The sequence below is a fragment of the Plasmodium knowlesi genome (assembly GCF_000006355.2).
Source record: "Plasmodium knowlesi strain H genome assembly, chromosome: 4".
NCBI classification, from domain to species: domain Eukaryota; phylum Apicomplexa; class Aconoidasida; order Haemosporida; family Plasmodiidae; genus Plasmodium; species Plasmodium knowlesi.
This window is the reverse complement of record NC_011905.2, coordinates 201,548-224,024: the sequence shown is the minus strand read 5'-3', so window position 1 is coordinate 224,024 and position 22,477 is coordinate 201,548. Positions and strand designations below refer to the sequence as shown.

At 41.8% G+C, this 22,477-nt stretch overlaps 6 protein-coding genes across 6 annotated transcripts; 3 read left to right on the top strand and 3 right to left on the bottom strand.

Moving 5' to 3' along the window:
- Nucleotides 1-1,881: 1,881 nt before the first annotated feature.
- On the bottom strand, nt 1,882-3,824 carry PKNH_0405700 (RING zinc finger protein, putative; the record flags this gene model as incomplete). The annotated part of the gene is made up of 7 exons (XM_002257846.1): nt 1,882-1,955; nt 2,123-2,174; nt 2,311-2,386; nt 2,516-2,902; nt 3,033-3,262; nt 3,440-3,475; nt 3,762-3,824. 7 exons carry the CDS (start codon nt 3,822-3,824, stop codon nt 1,882-1,884), a joined length of 918 nt encoding a protein of 305 aa, XP_002257882.1.
- Nucleotides 3,825-6,115: 2,291 nt separating this feature from the next.
- PKNH_0405600 (conserved Plasmodium protein, unknown function) lies at nt 6,116-6,817 on the top strand (the record flags this gene model as incomplete). The annotated part of the gene is made up of 1 exon (XM_002257845.1): nt 6,116-6,817. One exon carries the CDS (start codon nt 6,116-6,118, stop codon nt 6,815-6,817), a length of 702 nt encoding a protein of 233 aa, XP_002257881.1.
- An 817-nt stretch (nt 6,818-7,634) lies between these two features.
- Nucleotides 7,635-10,046, bottom strand: PKNH_0405500 (conserved Plasmodium protein, unknown function; the record flags this gene model as incomplete). The annotated part of the gene is made up of 1 exon (XM_002257844.2): nt 7,635-10,046. The coding sequence occupies one exon, from the start codon at nt 10,044-10,046 to the stop codon at nt 7,635-7,637; it is 2,412 nt and encodes an 803-aa protein (XP_002257880.2).
- A 2,429-nt stretch (nt 10,047-12,475) lies between these two features.
- PKNH_0405400 (conserved Plasmodium protein, unknown function) lies at nt 12,476-14,530 on the top strand (the record flags this gene model as incomplete). Its single annotated transcript, XM_002257843.1, has 1 exon — nt 12,476-14,530. One exon carries the CDS (start codon nt 12,476-12,478, stop codon nt 14,528-14,530), a length of 2,055 nt encoding a protein of 684 aa, XP_002257879.1.
- Nucleotides 14,531-15,181: 651 nt separating this feature from the next.
- On the bottom strand, nt 15,182-16,252 carry PKNH_0405300 (conserved Plasmodium protein, unknown function; the record flags this gene model as incomplete). The annotated part of the gene is made up of 1 exon (XM_002257842.1): nt 15,182-16,252. One exon carries the CDS (start codon nt 16,250-16,252, stop codon nt 15,182-15,184), a length of 1,071 nt encoding a protein of 356 aa, XP_002257878.1.
- Nucleotides 16,253-18,153: 1,901 nt separating this feature from the next.
- On the top strand, nt 18,154-22,335 carry PKNH_0405200 (DNA-directed RNA polymerase II subunit RPB2, putative; the record flags this gene model as incomplete). The annotated part of the gene is made up of 2 exons (XM_002257841.2): nt 18,154-18,205; nt 18,395-22,335. The coding sequence occupies 2 exons, from the start codon at nt 18,154-18,156 to the stop codon at nt 22,333-22,335; spliced, it is 3,993 nt and encodes a 1,330-aa protein (XP_002257877.2).
- Nucleotides 22,336-22,477: the final 142 nt, after the last annotated feature.

The following is a 22,477-nucleotide window of genomic DNA, read 5'->3' as shown; positions in this document are numbered from 1 at the left end:
ATTTTATATTTTTTTTTTTTTATATTTAAATAAGAAGGAAAAAAGAAAAAAAGAAAAATTCTGTTTATTGAATGACCTCGAAAGGAAAAAAAAAAAGGTATCCCTTTCTTCTGTATTTTTTTTTTTTTTTTTTTAACTGTTTTGCTACTTTGCTTCTCTTATTCAATTGGTCAGGCACTTTTTTTTTTTTTTTTTTTTTTTTTCTTCACTGGTTCGGTTGCCATCGGTTCTGCATTATATTCTCGCTTATTTCGGTTCGTCCGGAGTACATGTTTAGCTCGTTTTTATCACCCCCCCCCTTTTCGGAGCACCTTAAGTGGCGTACAAATACATGTTGTGTATATGAGCAGTTAACGCGGACAGTTAGCATGAGGATGTGCCTGTGGTCGTGGCAACTCCGTCGGGGATGGCTAACCGCTTGGCGAGTCTCCCTTTTTGTTCTGACTAAAAATCTAATGGTATTGAGAGAAGGCGCAATACAAAATTGCGAATGCAACCCTACACCTAATTAGCGACTCCTGCAGAAAAAATCTATGGGCTCAGCGCATACCACCCGATGTATGGGTGCCTGTGCTTGTGGGCACAACATGGTAGATCAAAATAAATGGTTCAAAAAAAAAAAAAAAAAAAAAAAAAATATATATATATATATACATTACATATAGCTCTTGTTTACCATTTGTTCTGCCTTTTTCGCATCTTATACGAATTTAACTTAATATATTACTTTATTTTATTCTGCTTCGTTTTGCTTTATTTATTTATTTATTTTTTGCTCTGTTCGCTCTCCTTTGCGAAAGCATTTTCAATGTTTGTTGCAGTGTGCACAGATTTTTACTCCTATTTGTTGTCACCCAGCGGGGGGTCACGCATACGCTTTTTGAAAACCTGTGCGAATGCCAAGAAAGAAGAGGTTGCCTTCAACATCTCAGATTATTATTTCACCATGCAAGCATGCTGATTTTTTTTTTTTCTCGCAAATTCGTTTTTTCCTTTTTTACAAATTATGATTATAACTGCGTTGTTTCGCTCGCGAATGGGTGTGGTCAAGCCACTAGGACGCTTTATCTCTCCCCTTGGCCACCAAGCCACCTATTTCCATCATTTCGCTACAGGCCCCCCCGACGCTTCATAGGTATAGCATATGCATATATATACACTGTCATATGTTAGGGAGGCCAACAACTGAGCAATAAAAAGAATCATCATCAATCGCCGTCGCTATGCAAAAGAGAGGATAATGAACACCCAAGAGAGGCTACCACCTGTTTTTCATATATCTTCATCAGATGAGGAATTATGGAAGCCTTGCGCGTTTGATCAGCAAAGCGCTGTACACACGCTGATTGGATCACTTTCCCTGTTTGATAAAATTATTGCGTCGTTTTTTTTTTTTTTTTTCTTTTAATGGGGGATCCTGCTTTGGTAACGTGCAAATTTAGCACAGAACTGTGTGAAGGGCATCATTTGGGATGATGCCCACCGTGGGGTAAGTCCACCTATGGCAAGGTAGCCTTGGCAACGAGGAATAACAAACTTCTATACATTGCCTAATAGGTATAACTCCCTCCAAGTGAACGGTCAAACTCATTTATTATAATTGTTGTTGCGTCTCATCCCAGTAGGGTTGAATAGCCATGTGCACATTTCACTATGCAGAAAAAAAAAAAAAAAAAAAAAAGCTAGCTGGCTAGCCACAAAAATAACTTTAAAAAATTAGCTTAAAATTGCAAAAAAGAAAAAGAAAAAGAAAAAAGGGGAAGAAATCAGGTTAAGAAGTAAAAGCGTCGTCTTGCACACGTCGATGCATGAAAGCGGGAATTAAAAAAAAAAAAAAAAAGGTACAATTGTGCACGCTTGATCATATGTATGATGCCTTCCTCATATACTGCTCTTTCCTTCTGGCACGGTGTCCCGCTTGTTGTCTATGTTGATTTGCAACAAACCGCGGACGTCTACAAAGGAAATATTAACCGGAAACGTTAAGAATGGGGGGTCGTGATTGGGGATGGGTTATTACAAATGAATCGACTAACACTTGTTTGGTTCGTTCCTTTTGGCCTTTCCCCAGCGGTTGCACGTGCACGCGTCAGGAGGGGAGGGGGGGGTCGATCTGCCTTACCTTGTCGACAAATGGGGCACTTGGTGTTCTGCATTCTGACTACGTTTGCGCACTGCAGGGTGGAAGTGAAAATAAAAAAAATAAAAAAATAAAGTGAAATAAAGTAGAGATAAATACATAGTGCACCTCATTGCGAAACCATGTACAGGCGCAGTTGCGTGCCCGCACCAGAACTCCACTCTAATTACCACGTTGCACAGGCACATGTGTCTGCAGGGCAGTATGGCGGTATCTCTCTCCTCCGTCAGGCATATCACACACTCTCTGCGAAATGTGGGAGGGGGGTGGGGTTAGGAACAAATTGGGCAAATAAAATAGGAGGCAAAATAAAGGTCGCACAAATTAGCATAGCGCTTATGCGAGCGTGCCACGTATCCACGCGCGAACACGCACCTGCCGGACAAGAAGTTGCTCACGGCGTCGGGTTGTGGTGCCTTGGACTTCTCGATGCCGAAAATTTCCTGGACCTCGAAGTACCGATTGCCAAACTGAATCTTCTGTTTATAAAGCACAAGTTTGTACTTGTCGGCACAGTGGGCGTTGTCCTTCACTTCGTCCTCTTGCAGGTAGGCAAAGTTGTATTGAGCCTGTGGAATGGGTGCGCCAAGTGCTCTTAGCACAATCAAAATGGGGACAATGTACTCGTAACTGGGCTTGCATTTCAAATCATTCACATCGATGACATTCAAATTGATGGCGTCACTCGGACTGCTCATGTAAATCTGGTTTATATCCTTCGGGTATATGTTCGTCACTGTGGGATACTTTGTGGGCGTGTAGCTGTGTCCAGGGGCGGGGAGAGAAAAAAAAATAATAATAAATAAAATAAAAAAGAACGCGGTGGAGTGAAGGAGGGTTGTTCTTCCCCTCCTTGACCAAGAGGGTTACACTTCTGGGAATATGCACTTACAACGCCTCCCGATTTTCCGAAAACTCCTCCTTGCAACAGAAATATATAGATATCTCCACATCGTACAAGGCATCAAAAATGAAGTTTATCAGATACACGTTGTTCCCATGGTTGATAATTTTTAATGTCTTTCGACGCAGGTTCACAGAGTTCCTCACAACCGAGGTCCTCTGGATGTTTATGTTGGGTCCTTGAGAGATTAGGTCATACAGGTGCTCATTATCGGTTCGCTGCGAGGGAAAGGTGGAGAAAAGACATTGTGTTCCACCGGGGGAATAATATTGATGAGACACTCAACGGGCACAAAGCCTCCTATGGAATTGCTCAACACCGCTAATCGGGGTGGGGGTGGGGGGTTTTCCTTCCCGCATACCCTTTCTTCACGAAATTAACTCATCTGCACTTACATTGATTATGGGTGAGCTGAACGAAATCGATCGGGGCTGCAGTTACAAAAAAAAAAAAAAAAAAAAAAAAAAAAAGTGCAGGTGTACAAATAATGGGGGTATATTAGCAGACATGGCAAGGCCGATAAAATGTGGACGTGTCCTATCTCGCTGGCACATAAAAAATGAAACAGCGCTTCATTTGTGCATGCCTGTGCGTGGGCATTTTTAAAAAAAAGTTTTCTCACATAATGGACGCAGAAGGGATCTACAAGTAGAGGCTTTACACATCCCATCGGTAGGGGTAGTGATGAATGTGTTGAAAAGGTATGTGTACACTTACATGGTGATCGGTGCGAAAGTCATCTTCTATGTTGCTAGCTAATGAAGAGCCAATTATCCCCATTATACATAATTGAGTGAGAACAAGGCATTATTCTGAGGCTTGGCTGCATGCACAGTTGCGTTTCCCCGCGTTTGACTGAGGGATTACAGGTTTGTAGGTGTAGGTTCGCATATAGGAAAGTTGCTAAATGCGCCTGTGTGCTCGGAGCGCAAAGGTACAGGATACGTGTACATACGCGCGTATATATACTCGTATATATGCTAGTGTATGTGTCTGCTCTTGTACCTCTACGCACAGCCCTATGCATACGCGTGCATATTTACACGCACATACATATACATATCACTCAGCTTCGACCGTGCTTCACTTCCGTTGCGGTTCGATCATTTTTAACGCGAGGTGGAAAGGCTATCAGTTTGGATGGAGCGAAGATGCGAAAAAGCAGAGGAAGGGGCGTCCGCCAGCGCAATCATATTAGGAAAAGCGAAAACAGGCGCGCACGGGCGCAAGAAAAATGACAGGAAAAAAGTGGCCAGCAAAATGGTAACCAAAATGGGAAGAAAGTAGAAAGAAAAGGCGAAGAGAATAAAATGACAAGGAAAGCAAAAAAATGGGAAGAAAAAAAAAATTCACTTCATTTCACTTCGTAGCATACGCTGTGTACACGGGTCAAATGCGCGAACACAAAATTTAACTTAACGCAGACGAAGGGAGGAACCAACAAACGTTTCTGTACGCCAAGTTGAAAAAAAAAAAAAAAAAAAAATACAAAAATGAACAAATGAACATATGAAGGAACGAACAATATAATGACGTACAAAGCAATTAAAGTGGATGGAGAAACACAGAGGAGGAACTTTTTCTATTTAAAAGTTGATGACCATACTATTCCTTTATGGCTCGGTTAAAATGGAACTGAAATCCGCCCAGCTTTGTGCTTAGCCTCGTCGGAAAGGATATAATTATCAGGCGGGTTATTCCATAAAGGCGCAATTATGCGAATCAATTCATGCATACATAGTGTGACAGAACGCAGAAGGAAAGGCCCCTTCGAGGCTTCGGTCCATTCCACCATTTCGCTTTACTGCTGCGACAAAACGGGTGCACAAAATGGCGCAAAGCATATTTCCTGCTCACACATCGTTGTTGATCACTGTCATTATAAATCTAATTTGCCTCGTTGAATGAAGAATCACACATGAGGCACATTCCACTGGTGGAGAACATTGGCATTTTATAACCTGGCCAACTGGTGTGCAGAATGGGTATCTCTTGGGGACACTCCCCGCACGACCACGTACCGTGTAGCTACTATCACCTCCGTTCTGTGCAAATGAGCAAAGACCTGTTCAGTTAGAGCAACATATCATTTTTTCTTCTTTCGTGTGCACAAGGTAATTACACCGATTGTTCCCTCGCACAAAGGACAAAGAAAGCTTTGAATGATACACACTCAATGTGTCTACCCCCCCCCTGAGATTTACACCATTGGTTAGCTTCTTCACTAGTTCGATCTGTAAATCCATCCTATCTCTTTTCGAACGTAAGAAAAAATTGCCCACTTCCATGCTCATTAGTCTATTGAGCAACATCAAGAATTGTTGTGTTAAAATTCGTATTTCCCTTTTTGGCTAGCTAAAAGAGAGAGAGAAAAAAAAAAAAAAAAAAAGGCGTTGTTTTGCCTTAAAAAAAATATGAACAGTTCAGGAAACTGGGAGAGAAAAAAAAAAAAAAAATAGCTATTTTACGCAAAATTGTGTGCAAAACTATTCTTCCAATGTGAAGATAAAACAGTCTTATGGGAGAATAAGGCTAGTAAGTAATAATAACCGTTGCTCGTTACCGAAAGTGAAAGAACTGTTTGCATTTGCATTTCGCCAACTATGCGCAATGCATCCTGAAGAAACTCAACATTAGTGAATAATCGAACGGGTCTCTGCTTAGTACTTTAAAATAAAGCATTACCCCATTTTTAAATAGACGCAATGAACAATTTTCCTCTGTTCCGTGCGCGTTGAGCGGATACACTCCTTCGTAGTTCCCAGTGTGTTGGACACCTACAAAGCATTACTAAGGTTGTTGAAATGAGAGCGGTGTGTGTATTGGACTATTCTAGCAAAAGGAAGACGACATAATTTTCTTCCTCTCTGAAAACGAAGTCTTCGGTTTGAAGCAGGAAAAGGGGCGTTTATACTCAGCAGGGATTTTTTTTTTTTTTTTTTTTTTTTTTGCTTACACGATTTGGTACCCCATTGTCGGAATCGCCCTGCTCACCTTCTCGTGTGTAATTTTCCTGTGCTCATTTTTCCTTATATTGAGCATCCCCGTGGGATCAGATTTCTGTCTACAAAATGAGAGGGAAAAGCGCGAAGAAGGTGCGCTATCTGGACTCAAAGGGGATGCTGTACTCGAACGGGATAATGTACGAGCAGGGTATGAAGAACCCCCATTGGAACAAGGAGGATCACAAATTGGTGAAAAATTACAGTGCGTTGCAGAACATACTGAGAAAGGAAGAAGAGGAACATGAGGCCCTAAAGAAGCAATTGAATCTACTTCAAAAGCAAAGGGAACTATTACAGTGGCACCTTTGCAACAATGTTAAAAAGTTAAGTATGCAGAGGAGCGAATCCAAATTCAAAGAGCAGTTTAGCTCTAAGCTGGAAGTGAAGTTGAAGCTACTGAAGGAGAGCGCAAAGATGTACACGTTAGAGCGTGACATACTCGAAGATGAAGTGAAAAAAATGGAGGAACAACTGCAAAGTAAAGTAAATCTTAAAGCGAACGTGGAAAAAAAGTTTAATTTATGGATGGATAAAAAAAATGAATATTTAAAGGATGTAAGCCAGGAAAGAAGGAGCGCATTTCAGGAGAGGAATAACAGACAAAAGGAGCTCAGTAAACTGCTTCTAGTGGTGAAGCAGGAGGGTAACAAGAGCTACGATATGGACTACCTTAAGATGTGTGAGTTTAACCTTATAAACCAACTAAGTCATCACAAGGATTATAAGATGCTGGAGATGGGCATGGCAAAGGGTTTAGGATCACCTTAGCGGTAGAGAGGAGCCCATTTTCCCCATTTAGTGTAAACCGTGGAGTAGCGCTTCACTTGAGTGGAGCTACCGTGGTGGGGCGATGGACCCACCTAACCACCTCCGCATTCGCGTTCAATTGTTTGTTTCAACTTAAATGGTGCATCCCGTCAAGTACATATGATCAGTGCGAGACGAGAGACCCCAAAAAAATGCTTCATTTCACCTCTTTTTTTTTTTGTCTCTATGCATATGCTCTTTTGGTGCTTATCACCACAAAGGGATGACCATTTCTGCACATGTCTCTGCTGCGTCTTGAACCCTAATTTGTCTTTTAAGATAATTTGAGCGGGAGTTGTAACGATATGAATGGAGCAATCCGCTTTGTAACATTGTGGGGAAGGAAGCACTTTCTCGTTTTTTTTTTTTTTTTTCTTTTTTTGCCTAAAAAAGCAATAATCTCTGATATAACTCGTTGGGGTATTGGTTCGTCCCCCACGTAACGATATGCGCATTCCCCTAAGGGGAGCAAGGAAAAAGGGCAAAGTAAGAATGCGCCTTCCGATGACTCCCCTTAACTCGTCACTTGTGCATACGCTTGGTGGATCCAAACAAAATTATGTTCAAAACGGTTTTCATTTTGATGATATTTAAAATGGTGTTTCACAAAAAAAAAAAAAAAAAAAAAAAAAAAAAAAAAAAAAAAATGTTGAAGGGTACACTACCTAAGAGGTGGCATCTCCATGGAAGCGCCAGCAACAGATGGTGGTTCACATCAGCTTAGCAGCGACGTCAATCCTTGTAGGGACGTTTAACGAGATTCCGCTTCAGCTTCATTTCACCTTTGAGTATCCTCGTGCTTGAGCGTGTTCAGAATTCTAGGAACCGTAAAGACGACGCCACTGGCATCTCCGACAAAGGCCGCGTTGATACTGGGGTGGATGCAAATATAACTTATGGGGACATAAGGTTCGAAGTGCTTCTCGTATGTACGCACATAGGAGAAGGTCAAATCTCCATCCATCTTTTTCGTAACATTTGTCACGGAGATGGATCCATCATTACAGCCTGCAATGAGAACAACTTTCTTGCATTTCCAGAAAGTTGGGCGTTCCAAAAGGTATAAGGTAGACAGGGAGGAGTTTTTTTTTGTAACGTGGCTTGTGGGTACCTTTTTAATTTGTTTGAGTGTTTTTGTATCCCATACAGAAATGTAATTATTGCCTATTAGTAAGAAGACATCTTCCAAAAGTTTGGAATACTTTAAATCCATGATAGGGCTCTTCGAAATACATGTGTAGAGAAGTAACTGGAAGTCGTATAAATCGTAAACTGCTATGTAGCCACTTCCGAATGCGACCCACAATTCATACTTATGTGTGACTGCTAATATAGCTGACACATAGCATTTGTTTGGCGCATTTCTCTCTCTTTTTTTTTTTTTTTTTTTTTTCTTCTTCCTACCATGTAACATTCGTATGGATGTGGCGTCATCCCCTCTGTTATCGTTGTCCTCATCGCTAGAGTTGTAATTTTCGTCCGAGTCGCTCAAGTAGTTGTCGCCGGAGAATTCGCTCGAGTTCTCTTCCCCGTCCGGCTTACTGGAGAGATCTTCGTCTTCGAGGGTGAAGCAGCCTTCCTCTTCATCATCGCTTTCATCGTCATCGTCGTCTTCCTCTTTTTCGTATGATGCATCCATCACTTTCTCACCCTCCCCACCGTTGCTACCATTTGGAAGAGCTTTTTTTTTTTTTTTTTTTTTTTTTTTCTTTTTTCTCTTTCCCGGGGGATTATCCTTGCGGCCATGGAGACCATGCTCGTGATCGGAAGTATCACTGCTACCTCCGCTGTCACTGCTATCATCGCTGCTATCGTCGTCGCTGGAGCGGGAACCCCCGTTCACGTGGCTGAACAAGTGATGCGGGTGCACGAGGATTTTTATGATATTCCCACTGGGCACCTCCCACACGAAGATATAGCCCTGCATGTTACCCGCAATAATCCAGTGGATAAAATTAGCAAAGGTGGACTTCACTGAGAGCCCAGAAATCTGATAAGAAAGGTCGTTGTAGTCCTCTCCTTCGTCCTTGGAGTTGGCACCCTGCGTTGAAAATTTACCCGAATCCCTCTGTTCATTGGTCCCACTAAATACACCCATGGTGCCACTTTTAACATGTGAATTATTAAAAGGCTTCTTGGTAGAAGAAGAGCTCTTAAAATATTTCTCCAGACATTCTCTTGTATTTAACTTCAGTATACATTCAAATTCAATACTTTTGTAAACTAGTATGCACCCATTTTGTAGCCCCAAAATGACAGTCTTTCCGATACCTCCGATACTACCATACATCATACAGGTCACTGTACAAGGGTAGAGTGTTTTGTGTTGAATTAACTTTCCCTTGAGAGTATACTTCTCATATGCACATGGCGTTTGCACGATAATGTTTTTAACTTCGTTTGTATTTTCCTTTTCTACACTGATGGCAAGTACTGGTCCTGGTTTGTTCGGCTGATTGGGCATTCCGCACCGTTTCGCTACGTAGATGTAATTAGTCAATACCATGGACTTTATATTTGTGAGCAGAAGGGACAAGCTCCATTTCTTTGGTTGCTCCCACTCTTCGCTCTTTTGATTTATCTTTATCAGATTGCCGTTCTCGGTATTTGTACTACCCGACTTGGCAGACCTGTGCGCGAGACTCCCTCGGCTTTGGTCGTCTACCGGTGGTTTTTCCTCTGATGGTTTTCCTTCCAACGATTTGTTTTCGCTTGTGATTTTACTAGCTGCTTCTTCGATAGAATTATCTTCACCTGGTTTCTCTTCATCCATCAGCTCATCCCCTTTGCTAGACACTTCTCCGTGGCTCATTTGGTCCCCATTCTGTGATGCAACGACACTCTCATTCTCATTGACAACACTGGGGGGGTCACTCCCGTCGGGGTCAGAACTCTGACTGACGATGTCGCTCGCCTCCTTGCTTTCCTTTCGGAGCTGTCCAGAAGGAGATTCTTCCCGCTCTGGCTTCACCCCGTCGTTATTCACTTCGCCACGACTAACGATGTTGTTTCCCTGGGGATCGACTGTACCTTGGTTTTCGCGGCGCTCCGGCGAATGCGGTGGAGGGTCCCATCCCTCGACCCTTTTATTTGTCTTCCCCTTTGGAGGGGGCTTCTTTTCTGAGTTCTTTTTCTTGGTGGGAATTCCCCTGGATCCTTCGTCTAACTCGTCTAAGTGATGATCATCCATGTTCTGCTTTTATTTATTTATTTATTTTTTTTTTTTTTTTTTTTCTCATTTGTGATATTATTGAAAGGGGAGAATTGGCTGAGGACCTTCCTCTTGCGGGGGTGGTACTGATGTTACGTGTGTGTTGCACCTGCACGTGGTGTGAGATGTACCTCTCTATGGGGTTAATGAAGTATACATATATTGAAGCAGTGCTGGAGAATGGGTGGCCTCCCCTTTATCAGGTGCAAAAAAAAAAAAAAAAAAAAAAAAAAAAAAAAAAAAAAAAATGTAAATTCCACTGAAACAACAATACACACACAAAAAAAAAAGGGGTAACCAGGTGGATGATGTATTGGTTACAAGTGGAGCAAATGGATAGACCCCCCCCTCTGGGAAAACCAACCTATGTAGGGGCTTTACACAAAAAAGAAAAATATCTAATATGAATGGAGGATGATTTGCGAGAATTTTCCTGTGGACTCAAAAAATTTATATTAAAAATGAACGCGTATATTTAATTGGCATCCTACGGATGAAATAACGTGTCTTTCGTTTTGTGAAAGGAGGAGAGGGATACACCCGATGGTGCTTTCTTTACGTTGCCACTGGATATAATTTAACTTCGGGGTTATCAGCGCGAATCACCTCTTTCGGGCACACAGATAAAAATGGCATCAGACCTATGTGCATCATTGCGATATGTTAATGTTGCTACTAACTTCGGGAAGGATACACTTTTGAGGGGTCTCATCCAGATGCTTTATTTCTTTGTCTCTTTCTCACTCTGTTAACATGTCTGTCAACCGATCAACTGATCAATCTGTCAACCTGTCAATCTGTCAACCTGTCAACCTGTCAATCTGTCAACCTGTCAACCTGTCAACCTGTCAATCTGTCAACCTGTCAACCTGTCAATCTGTCAACCTGTCAACCTGTCAACCTGTCAATCTGTCAACCTGTCAACCTGTCAATCTGTCAATCCTTTTGTTTTTCTGCTCCTCCTCATTTTTTAAATGACGAGGAGATACAAATATGGGGGAAGTGGAGAAATACATTCACCAGGATGATACCCCCATCGATGCGACCTCTTACAGTTAACAACTCCGAACGGACAGGGCCCACGTAGGCACAACTTGGTCTTGGCTCATACGTTGCAGTTCTAACGATGGCGGTGGGCAAATTAATTATGCAGTACTCGGTAGGTTGTTTTCCATACGTTTACGTTTCTTTTCGAAACAAACCTCTGTAAAGAGAGATGCATTCAGCTTGTACGATGCGACAGGAATACAACAGAGGGTCTCCTCTCACCTGGAGTAAAACTTCCCCCCGTGGGTACAGCGAAGGCAACGCAGAACGGTATCATCAACGGTGCGTCGGCACGACAGGCAGGCGTTCGCAAAAGTCACGCGATGTGCCTATAAGAGGCATATACACATATGACTGAATAACTGTTCATATGTACCTGTTCGTGTCGCACAAAAAAAAAAAAAAAAAAAGAAAAAAAGAAAAGAAAAGAAAAAAGAAAATAGAAAGGGAGGAGGCTCTGTGGAGGCTTAAAAAATTAAAAACGGGCAAGTCAAAATTGTTCTCCTCTTGACAATCTCTCCTTCTCGTGATTTTTGCGTAGTGCTCGTCAGATGGTGTTACATCAGTTGGCTATTTGGGCACTTTGCCATTGCGCTATAAATTTTTTTTTTTTTTTTTTTTTTTTTTTTTTTTTTTTTTACAAGCATTGCTCAGCCCACCTTGAAGGGAATTGCCAAACGGGATCCCCCACAGAATTTGGTGAAGGCACGCGAGCCGTCAGATAAATGGTATTCCGAAGAGGGGGGAGAAATGGCGCAAGGAAGTGCGTAAAAAATTGAAATAAAAGTGGAAGTGAAGAAGGAAGACTAATATTTTTTTTTTTTTTTTTTTTCATCTTCCCCCAACCAAGTGCTAAGTTTCAAGAACAGATATTTTATTTAAAAAAAATATCTACCAAGGTGTTCTCCACTTTTGAAGACCTCCCAGAACGGCAGGGGGGGGAAAGTTCGCCCGCAGTTGTTCAAGTGATAGAATTGCCAACCCCCGGGTGCTGCATACAAATTCTGCGCGCATGATAGGCGTGTAAAAAGTAGGCCCCTTTAATTTTGAGGATGTAGAGAGTGAAGTAGATAAGGATTCATCCAAGTATCGATGCGGTTAAGTTGTTGAGGCCACTATAAGCAATCGTGCCCCACGAAATCCTGAAAAGAGGGAGGAGAAGACCATCTGATTTTGGATGTACTCCGTTGGTGAGATGTCCCAATTAGAAGATAACACACTTGTGCACCTGTAGGATATTTATATCCAGTCTGTTAGCCCCTTTGGAGTGAAGTTCTACCCTACCCAAAAGGGGCAAATTATTTGGAGGCTCCCAGATTATTAACTCTACCCCAAAAAGGAAAAGAGTAAAGACTGCGCCAATGAGTCCAAGGACCCGAACCCACAACGGGAATTGGAGCAAGAGTGCAAATGATGATAGGGCCATCCGGGGGGTGAGGAGGAAGTATGGGGAGAGCGACAGGAGTATGAGTGGGGGCGGTGGTCGGCGAAGTAGCAGCGGTTACACCTACAGTCGCAGCGGAAGTCGTAGAAGTCGAAGTAGAAGTAGCGGTAGAAGTCGAAGTAGAAGTAGCGGTAGAAGTCGAACTAGAAATAGTGGTAGAAGTCGAAGTAGAAATATTTGTAGAAGTCGAAGTAGAAGTAGGAGCCGCGCCGGCGGTAGGGGGGAAGAAGAACCCAGGAGGGAACGGGGCAACTGGGGAGAAAGCAAAAAATTTTGGCAAAGTCAAAATAATCCAATTGGAGGGAGAAGTCGAGAAGGGAATTACAACCCCCCAAAGGAGAGCAACCCATATGGGGCCTGGAAGAAAAATACATATGAAGAGGGAAGGAGTACTGGGCTGTACAGTTACACACGTAATTACGGTGGAGACAGTACAAACATGGAGGATGAAACAAATGGCATAGCATCAGGAGAAATGAACCAGATGAACGCAGAAGACGAAAGACACTTACAGGATTTACTCAAACAATGCGAAGAATCAAGAAAAGATAGCAGAGAAGTAATGAACGAGTGGGTGTTGAAAAAATGCTCTACCTCAAACGTGAGTCAATCTATATCGGTCCAATTTTACCAGAGGATACTGAAATGTGCATTTTTTAAAAACAAGTTAAACTTGATCTGTTCATACAATGAACTTTTGAAATGTCTGAGGCGGAATGGAAGGACAAAAGAGTTGGAAGACTTCAAAGTTTACATCCATTCGATTATCCAGGATGGCTATACTTGTGCTTATTACAAAGATCACGGAGCCATAAATATCCTACTACAGATGGTGCATGGTTGGAAGGAAACCTTTGTAACTAATTTTAATGAAAACAAGCTTCTACTAAGTGTCTTTCACAATGATAATTCTAACGGTAATACTGGCTCTTCCTGGGGAGAGGGACGAAGTCACATTGATACCTACCATAAGGGAATGCCAGACCAGTCAACCAACAATCCAAATGGGGGCATGGGGGGTGCCCCCTATTGTGAGCAAGGCTATATGGATAACCACACGCAAAGATATGCCACCGATTTTGAGAGAGGAAGGTATGGTGATATGGGCTACTACAATGGAAGGAAAATTCCACCACCACCTACAACTAATATTCTTCCCCCCCCTCCGCCCCCACCTCCTCCACCTCTTCTCCCATCCAGTGACTTCCCGAGGTGTAACAAACAATTTGATAGATACAAAAAAAACGATTTTTTTCCTGAGGAGGGGAGGAAGAATTACTTTAATAATCCATGGGGGGGAGAAAACAACAGAAGTAAAAATCCAGAAAGCATTTCAGTAGGATTTTTAGCAACCTTATTAAAATTCATTTCCAAAAAGGGCAAGAAGATGCAGGTTCCCCTTGTCCCTTACACGCCCATAGATATTTCGTACACGTACCAAACCCCTCCATCCACAAATACCTCTCAACAATTGAATGAAAAGATAAACGACTTTTACGAGGAGTTAGGGAATATAATGAAGGACGAAGGTGGAGTAAGTGATGAAAGTAGTGATGTATCCGAGTCAAGCGAAAGAATGAAGGCGTACGAAAATTATAAGACTCTGAAAAATTTGGGGAAGAAGGAAAAGGTGGAAAGAAACTACACCAGTGATACAAACACGACCTTTTCATCAGTCGAGTTGTTTGATAACTCCATGATCGAGTTGCTAAACGACAGCGATGAAAAACTTAGGAAAAATAAAAAAAGCAAGAACGTTAACTTTAGCCAAATAGCCATCGAAAATGCGCAAAATTGGAATGAGGAAGGCAACGCGGTGACTTCCAACTTTGATTTTTACTCCGCCGGGATGCCAGACCCCGGCGAAAATGATGTGTTCGAAAAGTACAGACGAAGCAAAGCCTACGTTTACCACGAGGCCATTGCGCAGAAGTTCCACGAGTTCAAGGGGAAGGACCCCCGGTCCGCTTAGCGCCGGGCGGTCGCGCTGGCGGATGTGCATAGCGTCCCTCCCCTGTGTGCAGTTAATCACCCTGCGCGTGCGTCATTTTTTGCGCCCCATTTTTTTATGTATATTTTTTCCGCTTCTATTTTCATCTACGCTCTTACGCGTTGATAACATTTGTAGTGCCCACACTTGTTGTCCACCGGTGTATCCTCACCCTCTGTGCGAAAGGTTTACTTTACCCTGGAGGGAAAAACTCCAAATGGTTATTTTATTTTTCTCCATTTTTCGAATAACCCTTCATGGGCGCATTTTTACCTGAACAGTTCATAATATTTTTTCTTATGGTTATAATTTTTGAGCTAATAAGTTGGAAGAAAAAAAAAAAAAAAAAAAAAAAAAAAAAAATTTAAAGACAAATGAGGGGGAAAATTAGGGAGAATTTTTCGCATTTTAAAATATTTGAAAAGTGGGATGCAGAATATGGAAGATTTTCGCAGAATACTTGGCTTCATAAAAAAATGAGTAGCCTTTTTGGTTAAACTGCTAAAATATTGAGACATGGTGGGTGATAGCTGTTGGATGGCCGATGGCTAATACCAAATGGCAGATAACAAATGGAGGATGGTCAAATGGGCAGACTGGCAGGGCCTTTTTGGCAACGCCACTTTGCGGGAGCTACGACGCGGGGAGGGGAGCACTCGCCCAAGTCTTGCGAACGGTGTAGTTGTACAGAAGGTCATCAAACAAATGAGTTAAAAACATTAGCAGTAAGTATGTTTTTACGATACTCACAAAAAAAGAAGCAAGGGTTGTGCCATTATTTAGGAGATACAATAGGGATTCAGACTGACTTGTGAGCCTTTCCCGTAGGTTCTGTAGGTTTCTCCATATCTCCTTCTGACTCATGTTCTGTTTTACATAATGGGCATACACATCAATTAGCGAAAATGTCGTGTTGTAAAAAAGGGAGAGGAAAAAAAAAACAAACTTGGAGCTGATGAAACGTTGCAGTTTTTTTTTCTTCCGCATGGGTTCTATGCTCATTGGTAGTGGATTGTAATCACAATATTTTATTTTCACGATACTTACAATTGAGGCGATAAATATAAGGGATACAAATTGGGCCAGTCTGAAAATGGACACCTTAAATTGGGGGGTTGCAATTGGGGCTCCCTCATTAATTTTCCCTTCCTCTGATTTTGCGCTGTTGCTTTCACTGGGATTATTGATATCATCGGCATTGGTATAGTCGTCTCGTTCGTTATCTGAATTATCGCCTGGGTGATTACTTATTCGTTTTTTCTTTGCTCGATTTGTTAGTTCGCCCCTTTGACCCCCCTTTGGGCCCTTTTCTGGGTCTCCTTTTTGTTCCTCTTGCCCAGTGGGGTCATTCTTCTCCTTTTCCTTCCCCTCCTGGGTTTGTTCATGTACACTACTGGCGTCGCCCTTCTGTTTGGAATTGTCTTCCGTGTGTAGATCTGCGTCGGCTGTGCTAGCCTGTCCTAAGGAATTGATCTGTGTTTCCACTTGATCTTTCCCCGTGTGTGGGGGTTGTTTCTTCTCCCCTTCATCGTGTCCCTCCTCTTGATTTATTTCACTCTGTTTTGGCTTCAAATCGGGCGCCTTCTTTTTGTCCTCCGTGTCCTTCTCTACATTGCCCTCTTCCGACTTCCCAAGCAGAAGATTCATCCGAGCTTCATTCTTTTTAAGCAGTCTGTTTCTTCTTCTCAGTGCATGTTTATCCATTTTGTGAGAGGAAATGAAGTGGGGGTTAATAGTTCAAGGGTTGGCATGCGTGTGGGAAGAGCAAGAACGCGGTGATTTCCAATGGAGGTAAAAAAAAAAAAAAAAAAAAAAAAAGGAAAAATGTTTTGTTTAAAGGGAAGGTGAAGTAGGGTGAAGTATAGTGTTCTATGGCGAGGAGGGGGAAAACCATATTAACGTCAAAAGGGAGGCAACATCGAATCAAACTGATGGGTAAATTTCCGTCTTCTTGTGTCGTTCAACTCACGTGAGGGTTAATCATGTGTAGTGAAATATACACATATACATATATTTGTGCCACTCAGGTGATTGTAAACTTCTGTTCGATTTCTTTTTTTTTTTTTTTTCTTCCATGTGGCGCGTGTCCATACTTTCCTCTAACGTGTATGACTCATGGTACTTTTATGTATGCTTTTACATTTCGTGGAAAATGAAAAAAAAAAAAAAAAAAAAAAAAAATACAAGCGCTTCACTGCAGAAAAATAAAAAAGATAAGGAGGAGGTGCTGTGTCCTGCTCCTGCTGTCAAGAAACTTACACAAACCATACACAAATTCCTGTATTTCCCTCCTCAAAAATTATTTTGTATATGTTTGCATTTTCCGGTTTTGCTCCTTTAGCTGGAAAAATGTATCATTTACAAAACTGTTTCCAGCGGGATGGTCGAGCACTCTGTCGTTTGTGTTGCTCCTTCGCTGTTCCATAAAGCAATTTTTATTGTAATCTGTTTCGTTTTGCTTGGCCGGAAAGTGCTATGTTCTTCTTTTTTTTTTTTTTTTTTTTTTTTTTTTTTTTTAATCTTATATTTTTCCGATACGTTTTTTTTTCTCTGCTTGGAGGAATTTTATACGAATGGCGGGAAGTCAAAATAGGGGCAAGGGCGGGAGTGGAATTTTATAATACGTCACTCCGCTGAACTCCGTTTGATGATTATGTACTGCGCTTTAAATACGCTTTTCCAAAGGTGACTTAGCCAAACAATTTTTGCACTCCTTACTTTTCACGGTGAGTTCATGCTAAATTCCTCTTTTCGTGCAAACAGAGACTCGCAAATTTTATTTTTATTTATTTTTTTTTTTTATTTTCCCCCAACGGTATGGCTACAAGAACGTACCACTGCAGTGCCAGGCCTTCCTCTCCATGGGCATCGCACATATGTTAGAGGAAAATTTTTCGAAAGCCTATGCGTCGTATGCATGGCGGATGAATAGGCTTCTACGCGGAAGGGCTTGGGTCATTCCTTTTGTAGGTTTTTTTTTTTTTTTTTTTTTAACTCCATTTTTTTTTCCCTTTTTTTCCGCCCCCCAATCTGTACGCCTACTAAAGTGGTTCAATTCGACGCACCTGAAATTTTTATCCTTCCCTCATTGATGGGTAGGAACAAAAGAAAGAATACGCGTACAAATAGTAGGGTACCATTTTTGACCCTTTGTGTTACGAAGAGGGCACACTGTTACATCCCCTTTTGGCAGTCGTCAGGAGGGACATACGTTTACCACCAGGAGCATGTAATCACCCCACTGCGTTGGGGAAGCTGTGGGATCAATATTCTTCGGATTTATTACCCGCTTGAGCGGAACGAAAAAAAAAAAAAAGCATTTATAGGTGCATCAGAAAGGAATAATTTGCCGAAAGGAAGACCAACAGAGAAGTCACTACTATATCCAAGAAGAATACCCATCGCGATGCCGTTTCAATTTGGTTGACTTGGAATTGTATTGCCAGGGTGTCCTTCCCATTTTTTTTTTTTTTTTTTTTTTTTTTTTTTTTTTTTACGAACCCCTGGAAGGAGTACAGTTGTGTAAAATAGGAGTTTTTTTTTTTTTTTTCGTCCCGTCCCTGTTCTTTTTTACCTTTTTATATATTTCTTTTTGCATTTGAAAGATGGCGGTGAAATTGGAACCGTCTTACTTCTCCAGCGAGTATATGCATCCAGGTAATATTCCTCCTATGAAGTGTATCTTCCAGGGAGGTAGTTTTTCTGCATATGGACTTGCCTGTTTTAGTCTCTCCAGTGAGAGGGAACTGCTAAGGAGACCACTACGTTGTCTCCGTTCAAATATTCTATGCCCCATATCACCACTGCACATCAACCCCCCCCCCCCCCCCCCCTTTCGTTTTATAGACGCCCCGCTGGAGGAGGACCATGACGAAGAGGAAAGAATAACAGAGGAAGACAGTTGGGTGGTGATTGGATCGTTCTTTGGTAGCCATGGATTAGTAAATCAGCAGATCGAAAGTTACAATGACTTTATTGAGTACAGGATGCAGGAGATAATAGATGAGCACCCAGCATTAGAAATCAGGCCGCAGGCACAATACCGCTCAGAGGGAGATGAACAGAAAAACGTAATGTACGCATTAAAGTTTGGGCAACTGTCCTTAGATAGGCCATTCTACGATGAGAGGAATTTAACGAATAAGAACTTGTGGCCACAGGAGGCAAGGCTAAGGAATCTGACATACTCGTCTGCTATATACATAGATATTGAACAAAGTACGTACGTAGTGGATGAAAGTTCAGGTAGCCAAATTTTGAAGGATAAATTTATATACGAAAGAATAAACTTGGGAAGAATACCACTTATGTTAAAATCTATGTTCTGTTGGACGAAGGGTTTACCAGAGAGCGAGATTGCTGATATGGGTGAGTGTGCATTTGATCAAGGAGGATACTTCATTGTGAATGGAGGGGAGAAGGTACTTGTAGCACAGGAACGAATGGCTCACAATTTTATTTATGTATTTAAAAAGAAGCAACCTTCTAAGTTTGGGTGGGTAGCTGAGATAAGGTCTCAGATGGAGAGGTCTCAAGCTACATCTGCATTTTCTGTGAAGATGAAAACGAAAACGGGTTCTAGGGGTTCATCAGTGAGAACAGGAGGGCAATTGGTGGCTACTTTACCCTATATAAGAACGGAAATTTCCGTTGGAATTTTGTTCAGAGCGTTGGGTTGTACATCCGATAGGGATATCCTCCAAAGAATTGTTTACGATTTTAACGATAAAATGATGATTAACACATTGAGAGAGACATTAGAAGAATGTATAGATTATCCTACACAGGATATTTGTCTTGATTTCATTGGTAAAAGAGGACCCACTGTTGGAGCATCAAGGGAGAAAAGAATTTTATACGCCAAGGAGCTTTTACGCAAGGAGGTTCTACCTCACATGGGTACTGGCCCAGGGGTTGAGAGCAAGAAATCATATTTCATTGGGTACATGATTAATAGGCTATTGTTAGCTGAACTGGGAAGAATTAAGGAAGACGATCGAGATCATTTTGGGAAGAAACGTTTAGATATTGCAGGGCCTCTAATGGCCAGCAGTTTCTCTACTTATTTTAGAAAAATGGCTAAAGATGTAAAACGGGTTCTACAAAGGCAGATCGATAATAACAAGCCATTTGATGTAGCGGGAGCTGTTAGAAGTTGTTCACAAATTACACAGGGAATGCAGTATCAGCTAGCTACAGGAAATTGGGGTAAGGATAAAGATGGAAAGGTTATAAGAACAGGAGTCGCACAGGTTCTTAATCGATTAACATATTCCTCGTGTTTGTCACATCTGAGACGGTTGAATACACCACTGGGTAGAGAAGGGAAAATGGCGAAACCCAGACAATTACATAATACCCATTGGGGAATGATATGCCCTTTTGAAACCCCAGAAGGACAATCAGTAGGTCTCGTCAAGAATCTCTCCCTAATGTGTGATATAAGTGTAGGTACTTCCACAAATAATATTTTCGAATTTCTCCTGGAATGGGGTTTAGAATCCCTAGATGAAGTTCCACCCCAATTAATGAAGGAAAAGGTGAAGCTCTTCCTGAATGGGAAATGGGTTGGGTGTTTCAATCAAATAGATAACCTGATCGAAACATTGTATGAGTTAAGGAGGAGGTGTGATATATCTCCAGAGGCATCCATCGTAAGGGATGTAAACAGTAAGGAGATAAAAATTTTTACAGATTCGGGTAGAGCAATGAGACCTCTATACGTGGTGAAGAATGTCAAGGGGGAAAATAAACTAAAGTTAACTAAGGAGCATGTAAAAAATATGATGGCCTACCCGGAGACTTACAATTGGGATTACCTGATCCAGGAAGGGATTATAGAATACATCGATTGTGAAGAGGAGGAAACTACAATGATTAGCATGTTTATAGATGACTTGAAAACAGGGACAGGGTACCATAATAATTATACCCATTGTGAGATTCACCCGTCATTGATCCTAGGTGTATGTGCATCTATCATCCCATTTAGCGATCACAACCAGAGTCCACGTAATACATATCAGAGTGCCATGGGTAAACAAGCCATGGGAATTTACGTTACGAACTTTAACATACGGTTGGATACCCTGGCTCATTTGCTGTACTATCCGCAGAGACCTCTTGTATGCACCAAGGTGATGGAATATTTACGATTTAGAGAGCTGCCGGCGGGAATTAACGCTATCGTTGCCATCATGTGCTATACAGGCTACAACCAAGAGGATAGTCTGATAATGAATCAGTCATCCATAGATAGAGGTTTATTTAGAAGTGTATTTTACCGAACTTATACTAGTGAAGAGAAACAACAAGGGAGTCTGATCATAGAATCATTTGAAAAACCATCCATTAGATATGTGAAAAATTTAAAAAGGGGAGATTACACCAAGTTAGATAATGATGGGTTAATCGCTCCAGGTATACGGGTTCTAGGGGATGATATCATTATCGGAAAAGTATCTCCAAATATTGAAGACGAAGACGATATAGTGATTCAAAGGATGCCGAATATACAGATGGGTTATAATTCTGGTGCATCTACATCTAATGGATTTATGATAGGGAAAGAGTCGTCAGCGGGAGGAAGCGTACTCAATGGAAGTGCAAGTAGCGTTTGTGGAAGTGTTTCTTCAAGTCCCTATTCTCCGTCAACAATGGGAGGTTCCAATATGATGGATTCTATGCCAGACTCTCCAGTGAGTGATAGATACAGTAGCAGTGGACCTGTGGGGTCTGCAACGGTGGGCCCAGCAAGTGTTTCTTCCTCTACCCCAAGCAATACCACAATTTTTAGGAGTGGAAACACGATATCCAGTGTGAATAGCCCCCAATATGGAACCACTATCGTTTCTGGATCTACGAAGGACGACTTAGAAATTCCCACACTTACCATTAGTACCTCTAACATCTTGAAGCAGTACAAGAAGGACTGTTCCTTAAGTTTACGAGAAAATGAAAACGGGGTTATAGACACCGTTATGCTCTCTTCCAATAGCCGAGGCAATAAGTTCGCTAAGGTAAAAGTGCGGTCCGTACGTATCCCGCAAATTGGAGATAAGTTTGCAAGTAGACATGGACAGAAGGGTACGATCGGAATAACATACCGAACGGAAGATATGCCCTTCAGTTCAGATGGTACCTTTCCAGATATCATCATGAACCCCCATGCAGTTCCATCCCGTATGACTATCGGTCACCTCGTCGAATGTCTAGCCGGGAAGGTGGCGGCTATTGAGGGTGGAGAAGGAGATGCAACTCCATTTTCTAAAATAACTGTACAGGAAATTTCGCAAAGGTTACACAACCTTGGATACGAAAAGTATGGTAATGATGTGTTGTACAATGGGCATAATGGAAAAATGTTAAAATCGAAAATCTTCATTGGGCCAACATACTACCAAAGATTGAAACACATGGTGGAGGATAAAATTCATGCCAGGAGTAGAGGTCCTCTGACGATGATAACTAGACAACCGACTGAAGGACGATCCAGGGATGGTGGATTACGTTTCGGAGAAATGGAAAGAGACTGCATGATTTCCCATGGGTCTGCGAAGATGCTGAAGGAGAGGCTCTTCGAAGAAAGTGATGCATACCGTGTGCACGTGTGTGACAACTGTGGGCTCTGTTGTATCGCCGACATTAACAAGAACGCCTACGAATGTACAGTGTGTAATAGTAAAACGAATATTTCGCAGATCTACATCCCCTACGCGTGCAAGTTGCTCTTTCAGGAGCTCATGACCATGGCTATATATCCGAAGCTTGTCTTGGAGGATATGTAACGGTGTACAAAAGGTGGGGAAGCGGGTTGTGCAAGGTTTATGTCTGCCCCCCTCCCTCCGTTGTACATGTCCATATCCCATTGTTTTTTTCCTCTTTTTTTTTTTTTTTTTTTTTTTTTTTTTTTTTTTTTCTTCTTATTAA